The 12,347-nt window shown below is 52.1% G+C and overlaps 1 protein-coding gene across 4 annotated transcripts in view; it reads right to left on the bottom strand.

Moving 5' to 3' along the window:
* LOC140395029 (small conductance calcium-activated potassium channel protein 2-like) overlaps nt 1–12,347 on the bottom strand; it is a 246,192-nt gene that overhangs the window by 20,107 nt on the left and 213,738 nt on the right. For all 4 annotated transcript variants that reach the window (XM_072482353.1, XM_072482354.1, XM_072482356.1 and 1 more), the window contains 3 exons: nt 8,803–8,944; nt 6,623–6,733; nt 5,574–5,701 (listed from right to left, as the gene is read on the bottom strand). In XM_072482353.1, the coding sequence (XP_072338454.1) occupies nt 5,574–5,701; nt 6,623–6,733; nt 8,803–8,944 (381 nt within the window). The remainder of the gene's footprint in view (nt 1–5,573; nt 5,702–6,622; nt 6,734–8,802; nt 8,945–12,347) is intronic.

The raw sequence follows: 12,347 nt of genomic DNA, 5'->3' as shown, positions 1-12,347 counted from the left end.
GTCCTCTGCCCTCCTGGGGCTCACTTGCTTTATCAGAACTCCGCGTAGATCGCTTGTCTCGGGACTCAGGCATGCGGGCGATGTGGCCCGCCCAGTGGAGCTGATCGTGCTCCGACGCTGGGGATATTGGCCTGAGTGAGAACGCTGATGTTGGCGTGCCTACCCTGCCAATGGATTGGCAGGGTCATGTGGAGGCAGCGCTGGTGGTACTTCTCCAGGGTTTTGAGGTGCTGTCCATAGCCCTATGGGCGAGTGGATATCCCCACGTCTCTTTAAGCCATGAGTTTGGTGCTGGTCTGAGATCCTGGTCTTCAAACACGCTCTACCCCAGGTGACCAAAGGCAGAGTTGATACACCGAAAGCAGTGTGGATCCTGTTGATTTCCGACATTCTGGGTGGCAAGGGCAGGTTGGTAAAGGACCTTCGGCTTGTTGATGTTTAGTGTGAGGCCCATGCTGTTTTATACGCTGTGTGACGGTGTTGACGACGGTTTGGAGCTCAGCCTCCGAGTGTGCACAGGTGCAAGCATCACCTGCATTCTGCAGTTCAAGGACAGAGGATGGGATGACCTCGGATTTGACCTGCAGTTGGCGGAGGTTGAACAGATTGCCATTTGTTCTGAAGTTTAGCTGGACTCGAGCGGGGAGCTTGCCGAGGGTGAGATTGAGCATTGCAGCAAGGAAGGTCGAGGAGGTCAGTGAGGTGGCGCAGGCTTGTTTAACTCCAGTCCGAACATGAATTGTGTGGGTGTTGCATCCATCGGTCAGGATCACGGCTTGTATGTCACCATGGAGCAGGCAGAAGATGGCGAAAAACTTTTGGGGGCCACGAAACGGAGGGTGTCCTTGAAACACCCTGGAAAGTCATAACCCGCACGGGACTTGCTCCCCACGAGCCTCGCCGAATAAGGGATCCCCCATTAAAGGGGGTGGGGAACCATAAACCATGTATAACTATTTTCTGTATAATGTCGGTACTGACAGGAGAGTCCCGGCTGGGATCGTTCTTGCTGTGTGAATAATAGTTATTGCAATAAAACTTTATTTCCTTTTAAAAACTCTGTGGTCTACAAAAAGAATGTTCCATAATCCCTTGTGGTTGAAAGCGTCGAAGGTTTTTGTGAGGTAAATGAAGGCCACGTACAAGGGTTGGTGCATGTCTCTTGTAGGTGCCCCTTAGTGGGCAGAGTCTGCATTGCGACTCTGGGAGGAGCGTATCAGCCACAGGGAGATGGTGATTAAGGAGGATTATGGCGATGATCTTTCCTGTGGCCAACAGCAGGGAAACTCCTCTGTAGTTACTGCAGTCGGACTGCTCACCTGTCTTGAAGATTGTCATGATTGCAGCATCTCGGAGATCTACTGGCAAGGTCTTCTCCCTCCAGGTGAGGTAAATGAGGTCATGTATTCAAGCCAATTGTGCTTCTCTGCCATGTTTTAGAGCTTTGGCGGGGATTCCATCTGCTCCTGATGCCTCGTTGTTCCCTGGCTGTCGGATGGGCCATTCGACCTGGTTGAGGTTGTGCTGAGATGGTGGCGGGTAGCATGCTGAGGGATGGAGTCGAGGACACTCACATTGAAGACAGAGTCTCTTAAACCTTTGATGTACTCCTTCCAGCGTGCGCGGAGGCCTCCCTGTTCTTGATGAACATCTCTTGTTCTTGGCCAGCAGTGGGATGCCATAACGTCATAGAGAGTAATGCAGTCAGAGTTTTACAGCATGGAAAGAGGCCCTTTGGCCCATCGCATCCGTGCTGGGCACACTGGGTCCACTGCTCTCCTCCTGCTGTGCTCCACACTGGGTGCACTGCTCCACACTGGGTGCACTGCTCCACACTGGGTTCACTGCTCCACACTGGGTTCACTGCTCCACACTGGGTTCACTGCTCTCCTCCTGCTGTGCTCCAGACTGGGTGCACTGCTCCACACTGGGTTCACTGCTCCCCACTGGGTGCACTGCTCCACACTGGGTTTACTGCTCCACACTGGGTCCACTGCTCTCCTCCTGCTGTGCTCCACACTGGGTTCACTGCTCCACACTGGGTTCACTGCTCCACACTGGGTTCACTGCTCCACACTGGGTTCACTGCTCTCCTCCTGCTCTGCTCCACACTGGGTTCACAGCTGCACACTGGGTTCACTGCACCACGCTGGGTTCACTGCTCCACGCTGGGTTCACTGCTCCACGCTGGGTGCACTGCTCCACGCTGGGTTCACTGCTCCACGCTGGGTTCACTGCTCCACGCTGGGTTCACTGCTCCACGCTGGGTGCACTGCTCCACGCTGGGTGCACTGCTCCACGCTGGGTTCACTGCTCCACGCTGGGTTCACTGCTCCACGCTGGGTGCACTGCTCCACGCTGGGTGCACTGCTCCACGCTGGGTGCACTGCTCCACGCTGGGTGCACTGCTCCACGCTGGGTGCACAGCTCCACGCTGGGTCCACTGCTCCACGCTGGGTCCACTGCTCCACGCTGGGTCCACTGCTCCACGCTGGGTCCACTGCTCCACGCTGGGTCCACTGCTCCACGCTGGGTCCACTGCTCCACGCTGGGTCCACTGCTCCACGCTGGGTCCACTGCTCCACGCTGGGTCCACTGCTCCACGCTGGGTCCACTGCTCCACGCTGGGTCCACTGCTCCACGCTGGGTCCACTGCTCCACGCTGGGTCCACTGCTCCACGCTGGGTCCACTGCTCCACGCTGGGTCCACTGCTCCACGCTGGGTCCACTGCTCCACGCTGGGTCCACTGCTCCACGCTGGGTTCACTGCTCCACACTGTGTTCACTGCTCCACACTGTGTTCACTGCTCCACACTGGGTTCACTGCTCCACACTGGGTTCACTGCTCCACACTGGGTTCACTGCTCCACGCTGTGTTCACTGCTCCACGCTGTGTTCACTGCTGCACGCTGGGTTCACTGCTTCACGCTGGGTTCACTGCTCCACGCTGGGTTCACTGCTCCACACTGGGTTCACTGCTCCACACTGGGTTCACTGCTCCACACTGGGTTCACTGCTCCACACTGGGTGCACTGCTCCACACTGGGTGCACTGCTCCACACTGGGTGCACTGCTCCACACTGGGTGCACTGCTCCACACTGGGTGCACTGCTCCACACTGGGTGCACTGCTCCACACTGGGTGCACTGCTCCACACTGGGTGCACTGCTCCACACTGGGTGCACTGCTCCACACTGGGTGCACTGCTCCACACTGGGTGCACTGCTCCACACTGGGTGCACTGCTCCACACTGGGTGCACTGCTCCACACTGGGTGCACTGCTCCACACTGGGTCCACTGCTCCACACTGGGTCCACTGCTCCACACTGGGTCCACTGCTCCACACTGGGTCCACTGCTCCACACTGGGTCCACTGCTCCACACTGGGTTCACTGCTCCACACTGGGTTCACTGCTCCACACTGGGTTCACTGCTCCACACTGGGTTCACTGCTCCACACTGGGTTCACTGCTCCACACTGGGTTCACTGCTCCACACTGGGTTCACTGCTCCACACTGGGTTCACTGCTCCACACTGGGTTCACTGCTCCACACTGGGTTCACTGCTCCACACTGGGTTCACTGCTCCACACTGGGTTCACTGCTCCACACTGGGTTCACTGCTCCACACTGGGTTCACTGCTCCACACTGTGTCCACTGCTCCACACTGTGTCCACTGCTTCACACTGCGTTCACTGCTCTTCTGCCCACACTGGGTTCATACACCGACCTGATGTGGAAATATATTGGCCATTCCTTCACTGCCCCTGGGTCAATACTTGGAACTCACTCTCGAACATCACTCTGGGTGTACCTACACCACACGGACTGCAGCGGTTCAAGAAGGCAGCTCACCACCACTTTCTCAAGGGCAATTAGGGATGGCCAATAAATGCTGGCCTAGCCAGCTATGCCCACCTAATATGAAAGAGTAAAAAGCTTGCCTCAATGATGGCTGGAGCAAAGATGCGAGAGATTTCCAACCTGCGGCTCCTCCTCAATCTCCCAGCCCCAATGTTCTCTCTACTGTACAGAGAACCATGGCCTATTCCCCCCTCCCACCCCCAGCAAGCCCAAAGTGCTCTCTCACTGTGCCTATCATAGCCCACCCTCCCTCCTCACCCCGCACCCCTCCTCTCCCCTTCCCACTACTCCTCCTTACCCTTCCTCTTTCTCCCCCTCCTCCCCTACCCTCCTTCACTCCCCTGCTTCCCTCCACCTTCTCCACTCTCCCTCAACCCCTCCTCCTTCTCCTCTGCACTCCTCCTCCTTCTCCCCCTCCCTCCTCCTCCCCCTCCTTCTTCCTCCCTCCCCCCCCCCCCCCCGGCTTTCTTCCCCTTCCTGCTCCTCATACCCCCTCCTCCTTCCCTCCACCCCTCCTCCCTCCACAACTGCTGCTTGGTTTCTGCCCAACAAGCAGATGTTCACCTAACAGGGGAGCCGGGGGGGGGGGTTCTCTGCCATTTCCAGCCTCCCTCACACCATCTCTCTCTCTCTCTCCCCCTCCCCCCATGCACCCCTTGTGGTAAACCACTGTCACACCTGTATTAGGGGATGTAAGGTAGGACCTGTACTACAGGTTCGCCGGTAGCCCCTGCCTGCTGGCTCCGCCCAGTAGGATGAGTATAAATATGCGTGTCCTCTATTCAGCAGCTATTTCGCCAGCTGCTGTGGGAGGCCACACACCTTACTGCAATAAAGCCACAGTTGTATCCAACCTGAGTCTTTGTACAATTGATCGTGCATCACCCCTGTAAGTATTAGGGCTGTAATGCCTTTGACCTTCATTGTGAAACACTCTTCCTGCGCCCACTGGCAATTCAAGCCCCTTAGAGCAGCATTCAAGCTAGTGTGCTTACACAGACACAGCGAGTGCTCAGGATTCGATGTGCTGGCTAATCCTCATTCAATCTGGCCACTCGGGAAACTTGAAATCTGAAGGATTATAGAAATGCTTTCCAATAAATGGACAGAGACATGGACAGACTGAGAGACGAAGCGATGTACACAATATATACACAGATCAGATACAGGGACATGATGGAGTTTGAACATCTGCCCTTGCTTTCATCAGCGTAGAAAGGCAAGACAACATTTTTTTTTTTAATGTGTTGAATCAGAGAGCAGAGCAGTGAGAAGAATAACATTGTACTGTCGAGATGGGTGAATTGCGCAGGTGAGTCAATGGAATGTTGGGGAGGCAGGAAATGAAGATCAGTCACATACGAAAGAGATTTTCAATTTTAATTCAGGGCTAGGAGTTACCCTGCCCACTGTAGGGAATGTAGAACTGGGCTAACGGATACCCAACGATGATAGGAATTGTCGAATGCTATCAGACTAACGGGTGGACAGTGGGGATGCAATAGAATTTCTCGACCGTTAAATTTCCAAAATGCCCATTCACCAGTCGGGTGTAATTACACACAGTTATCACAGATTCTGGGACCTCCTAAAAACTGCACAACTGACTGAAGCAGTGATGCTAGTGAGAGGTGGGGTTCTAGAAAACATTCGCAAAAATAGCACGAGGAAAGCCTGCGGAGGGAACCTCGGAGGCCATCTACTCACTGATGAATAGCTTGTAGAAATTTCCGTTGGTGTTTGCGTACTTTGGCGTGGTCAATCTTCTTCACCAGTTTGGTGTGTTTATAAATCAGCCACGTTTCCCTGAGTACATTAGCAGCAGTGTTTTTTACCTGAAAGAAATGAACTGGAGATCAGCGACTAGTGTTGGAAGATGGAATCCTTGTCAAGCAAGTTACCCTCGTGCTTTTTTGGCACGGCACTATATGGCCAATTTGTTCAGAGGTGTGGACCCTTTAGATTTTTTTTTGGCATGGCGAATCAAAGCGGCCAACTTGTGCCTGAGATTTTGAGTTGCTCTGTAGCCAGCCAGTACAGAGGGAACATTGGCTGCATGTTCCACTTATTCAATCAAACTTTCTCCAATACGGAACATAGAACATACAGTGCAGGAGGAGGCCATTAGGCCCATCGAGTCTGCACCGACCCACTTAAGCCCTCACTTCCACCCTATCCCCGTAACCCAATAACCCCTCCTAACCTTTTTTGGACACCTTTTAAGGGCAATTTAGCATGGCCACCTAACCTGCACGTCTTTGGACTATGGGAGGAAACCGGAGCACCCGGAGAAAACCCACGCAGACACGGGGAGAACGTGCAGACTCCGCACAGACAGTGACCCAGCGGGCAATCGAACCTGGGACTCTGGCGCTGTGAAGTCACAGTGCTAACCACTCTGCTACTGTGCTGCCCTGAGGAAGCGCTATGCTCGGATGAAGCATCAATCCGAGGCCTTCCCAGCCCTCTCTGGTGCATGGAATGCAGAGCAGAGCAGGGGAGTTATCCCTGGTAACTTGGATCAACATTTCTCCCTCAGTGGAACATACTATCTGGCCACTATCACATTGCCCTGTGTGGGATCTTGCTGTGTACAAATTGGCTGCGACATCTCCTGCATTACACTTAAAGAATTTCACTGGTTATGACAAGATTGGAATTCCCGAGGATGCAGCAAGGTGGTTTTTAATTGCAAATTCCATTGACCCTTGGGAATCAAGGAGGGAAAGGTGGTGGGCGTTCCGACGAGCTCTCACCCGCTTCGTTAGCTGCGTGTCCATCATGAAGTTGTGCACGTGCTTCTCAGCTTTGGTAAGTTCTAGTTTCCGAGCGACCACAGCGACCACCAGTGCTGTGCACCCAGCTCCCTTCAAAAGAATCAAAATTACAATACACAAATATACAAGTAAACAAGCATATTCCCCACTCCGAATTAGAATCGTCAACACTCCTATGCTGTCTTGGGAGTCTCCAGAATCTAGAGGTTAATCTCGCAAAGAGGAAAACAGGAGGAAGATCACACTGGAAGACAGAATTTAGAAATAGCCTTTAATTATTTGTTTATTGGATTTACTTTAAGGCAATTTTGCCTACATTAAAACATTGACTATATTTCAAAGAGGTATTTAATTGGCTGTAAGGAACTATTAGATGTCCCAAGGACCTGAAAGGTGCTATAGGTCTTCCTTTCTTTAGAATCATTGGCCGTTTGACCGACAGTCAAAAAATGCCTAGTTTACTGGTTAAAGGAGAGTTAATTGAGACGGGAACCCATCACATCTCGAGGTGGCAAGGAGGCGGATGAGGAGTTTGGTTGGCCATGGGATTGAGCCAAGGTTGAGAAAGGAGATATACTGGAGGTGGAAGGAGGTGAATTTGAGGCTAAATTGCATGTTCAGGCCGAACAAGTTGCCAATTCTGTCAGTGATCCGGAGGAACACAGGAAGAGGGTGTAGGAAGGAAGATGGGATCAGGGACTGGGATATAGAGGTCTGGGGGAACCCAATCAGGGTGAACACTGACACAAGCTGCAACATTTTAATGAAGGTGTGGTCTCTATAAAATTAATGCTTGCATCATGTTTTTTAAGTCATATTTATGTTTAGTGGCTACCTAACGTTTAGCATGTAGAGCGCAGAATTTATGTTAACAAGAAAAAAATTAATAGACGACTAGATGTTTCTTCATAGGTCAAGTCCGTCTACACACCTTTTCCCTCAATCCCACCTTCCCAGTATACCCCCTAATCCCACTTTCCCAGCATACCCCGTAATACCACCATACCCCGTAATCCCACCTTCCCATCATACCCCGTAATCCCACCTTCCCATCATACCCCGTAATCCCACCTTCCCAGCATACCCCGTAATCCCACTTTCCCAGCATACCCCGTAATCCCACCATACCCCGTAATCCCACCTTCCCATCATACCCCGTAATCCCACCTTCCCACCATACCCCGTAATCCCACCTTCCCAGCATACCCCGTAATCCCACCTTCCCATCATACCACGTAATCCCACCTTCCCAGCATACCCCGTAATCCCACTTTCCCATCATACCCCGTAATCCCACCTTCCCATTATACCCCGTAATCCCACCTTCCCAGCATACCCCGTAATCCCACCTTCCCACCATACCCCGTAATCCCACCTTCCCAGCATACCCCGTAATCCCACTTTCCCATCATACCCCGTAATCCCATCTTCCCATCATACCCCGTAATCCCACCTTCCCACCATACCCCGTAATCCCACTTTCCCATCATACCCCGTAATCCCATCTTCCCATCATACCCCGTAATCCCACTTTCCCATCATACCCCGTAATCCCACCTTCCCATCATACCCCGTAATCCCATCTTCCCATCATACCCCGTAATCCCACCTTCTCAGCATACCCCGTAATCCCACCTTCCCAGCATACCCCGTAATCCCACCTTCCCAGCATACCCCGTAATCCCACCTTCCCAGCATACCCCGTAATCCCACCTTCCCAGCATACCCCGTAATCCCACCTTCCCATCATACCCCGTAATCCCACCTTCCCAGCATACCCCGTAATCCCACCTTCCCAGCATACCCCGTAATCCCACCTTCCCAGCATACCCCGTAATCCCACCTTCCCAGCATACCCCGTAATCCCACCTTCCCAGCATACCCCGTAATCCCACCTTCCCATCATACCCCGTAATCCCACCTTCCCAGCATACCCCGTAATCCCACCTTCCCATCATACCCCGTAATCCCACCTTCCCAGCATACCCCGTAATCCCACCTTCCCATCATACCCCGTAATCCCACCTTCCCAGCATACCCCGTAATCCCACCTTCCCATCATACCCCGTAATCCCACCTTCCCATCATACCCCGTAATCCCACCTTCTCCCCAGTGCCACCTTCTCGTTGTTCATGGTAAATTTACCATTTAATCTTACCATAATCCCTGTGAGCAGGCAGACTCCTTTCCCACAGTATGTATGAGGTACCATATCGCCGTATCCAATCGACAGAAACGTAATTGAAATTAGCCACATCGCTCCCAAAAAGTTGCTGGTGACTTCCTGTTTATCATGATATCTGTTTGGGTTCAGAACAGACGGCCGTTAGGAACATTCCAGGGCAGTATCTGAGGAACCAGATCAAAGCCGGTGTGCCCTTTCCTCCACTGACTCGAAGAGAAGAGTTGAGGCTGTCAGTGCAGCACCCCAAGGGTGAATAGCCCACAGTGCAGTACAGCAAAACAAGGTAAAATGGGAAACAGCGGTTCAGGGAACAGAGGAACAGGAGGAGGCCATTCAGCCCTTTGAATCGGTTCCACCATTCATGGCTGCTCTGCATTTGAACACCATGTACCCGCCTTGGTTATGTAACCCTTTATCCCCCTTATCCACCACAAACTTATCAAGCTCAGTTTAGACATCTTCAACTGACCCCGAGTCTCAACAACTTTTTGTGGGAGACAGTTCCAGATTCCGCTCCCTTTTGTGTGAGAAAGTGCTTTCGGACATCACCCTATGGAACTGATTTAATGGTTTAAGGTTTTGCCCTCTTGTTTTGCCCTTCTCCAGACCAGAGGAAATAGTTTCAATCTATTGACCCGATCAAATCCTTTAATCTTAAACACCCACCATTAGATCACCGTTGGATCTTTTAAACCTGAGGGAATACAGGCCTAGACTATGCGATCTGTGTTTATAATTTAATCCTTTTATAATGCTGTATCCCAGTGTTATACAGAGACAGCCCTGTCCCCACCAATACTGTACCCCAGTGTTATACAGTGACAGACCCGTCCCCACCAGTACTGTACCCCAGTGTTATACAGTGACAGCCCTGTCCCCACCAGTACTGTACCCCAGTGTTATACAGAGACAGCCCTGTCCCCACCAATACTGTACCCCAGTGTTATACAGAGACAGCCCTGTCCCCACCAATACTGTACCCCAGTGTTATACAGTGACAGACCCGTCCCCACCAGTACTGTATCCCAGTGTTACACAGAGACAGCCCTGTCCCCACCAGTACTGTACCCCAGTGTTATACAGAGACAGCCCTGTCCCCACCAATACTGTACCCCAGTGTTATACAGTGACAGACCCGTCCCCACCAGTACTGTACCGCAGTGTTATACAGTGACAGACCCGTCCCCACCAGTACTGTATCCCAGTGTTACACAGAGACAGCCCTGTCCCCACCAGTACTGTACCCCAGTGTTATACAGAGACAGCCCTGTCCCCACCAATACTGTATCCCAGTGTTACACAGAGACAGCCCTGTCCCCACCAGTACTGTACCCCAGTGTTATACAGTGGCAGACCCGTCCTCACCAGTACTGTATCCCAGTGTTATACAGAGACAGCCCTGTCCCCACCAGTACTGTACCCCAGTGTTATACAGTGACAGACCTGTCCCCACCAGTGCTGTACCCCAGTGTTATACAGAGACAGCCCTGTCCCCACCAGTACTGTACCCCAGTGTTATACAGTGACAGACCCGTCCCCACCAGTACTGTACCCCAGTGTTATACAGTGACAGACCCGTCCCCACCAGTACTGTACCCCAGTGTTATACAGTGATAGACCTGTCCCCACCAGTACTGTACCCCAGTGTTATACAGTGACAGACCCGTCCCCACCAGTACTGTACCCCAGTGTTATACAGAGACAGCCCTGTCCCCACCAGTACTGTACCCCAGTGTTATACAGAGACAGCCCTGTCCCCACCAGTACTGTACCCCAGTGTTATACAGAGACAGCTCTGTCCCCACCAGTACTGTACCCCAGTGTTATACAGTGACAGACCCGTCCCCACCAGTACTGTACCCCAGTGTTATACAGTGACAGACCCATCCCCACCAGTACTGTACCCCAGTGTTATACAGTGACAGACCCGTCCCCACCAGTACTGTACCCCAGTGTTATACAGTGACAGACCCGTCCCCACCAGTACTGTACCCCAGTGTTATACAGAGACAGCCCTGTCCCCACCAGTACTGTACCCCAGTGTTATACAGTGACAGACCCGTCCCCACCAGTACTGTACCCCAGTGTTATACAGAGACAGCTCTGTCCCCACCAGTACTGTACCCCAGTGTTATACAGTGACAGACCCATCCCCACCAGTACTGTACCCCAGTGTTATACAGTGACAGATCCGCCCCCACCAGTACTGTACCCCAGTGTTATTCAGATTTTTGGATAACTGGGGCTCTTTCTGGGGAAGGTGGGACCTCTACAGACAGGATGGTCTACATCTGAACCTGAGGGGCACAAATATCCTGGGGGGGAGATTTGTTAGTGCTCTTTGGGGGGGTTTAAACTAATGCAGCAGGGGCATGGGAACCTGGATTGTAGTTTTAGGGTAAGGGAGAATGAGAGTATAGAGGTCAGGAGCACAGATTTGACGTCGCAGGAGGGGGCCAGCGTTCAGGTAGGTGGTTTGAAGTGTGTCTACTTCAATGCCAGGAGTATACGAAACAAGGTAGGGGAACTGGCAGCGTGGGTTGGTACCTGGGACTTCGATGTTGTGGCCATTTCGGAGACATGGATAGAGCAGGGACAGGAATGGATGTTGCAGGTTCCGGGGTTTAGGTGTTTTAGTAAGCTCAGAGAAGGAGGCAAAAGAGGGGGAGGTGTGGCGCTGCTAGTCAAGAGCGGTATTACGGTGGCGGAGAGGATGCTAGATGGGGACTCTTCTTCCGAGGTAGTATTGGCTGAAGTTAGAAACAGGAAAGGAGAGGTCACCCTGTTGGGAGTTTTTTATAGGCCTCCTAATAGTTCTAGGGATGTAGAGGAAAGGATGGCGAAGATGATTCTGGATATGAGCGAAAGTAACAGGGTAGTTATTATGGGAGACTTTAACTTTCCAAATATTGACTGGAAAATATATAGTTCGAGTACAATAGATGGGTCGTTTTTTGTACAGTGTGTGCAGGAGGGTTTCCTGAAACAATATGTTGACAGGCCAACAAGAGGCGAGGCCACGTTGGATTTGGTTTTGGGTAATGAACCAGGCCAGGTGTTGGATTTGGAGGTAGGAGAGCACTTTGGGGACAGTGACCACAATTCGGTGACGTTTACGTTAATGATGGAAAGGGATAAGTATACACCGCAGGGCAAGAGTTATAGCTGGGGGAAGGGCAATTATGATGCCATTAGACGTGACTTGGGGGGGATAAGGTGGAGAAGTAGGCTGCAAGTGTTGGGCACACTGGATAAGTGGGGCTTGTTCAAGGATCAGCTACTGCGTGTTCTTGATAAGTATGTACCGGTCAGACAGGGAGGAAGGCGTCGAGCGAGGGAACCGTGGTTTACCAAGGAAGTGGAATCTCTTGTTAAGAGGAAGAAGAAGGCCTATGTGAAGATGAAGTGTGAAGTTTCGGTTGGGGCGATGGATAGTTACAAGGTAGCGAGGAAGGATCTAAAGAGAGAGCTAAGACGAGCAAGGAGGGGACATGAGAAGTATTTGGCAGGAAGTATCA

Source organism: Scyliorhinus torazame, chromosome 18 (genome assembly GCF_047496885.1).
Source record: "Scyliorhinus torazame isolate Kashiwa2021f chromosome 18, sScyTor2.1, whole genome shotgun sequence".
In the NCBI taxonomy this organism is placed as follows: Eukaryota; Metazoa; Chordata; class Chondrichthyes; order Carcharhiniformes; family Scyliorhinidae; genus Scyliorhinus; species Scyliorhinus torazame.
This window is presented reverse-complemented; position numbering and strand designations above follow the sequence as displayed.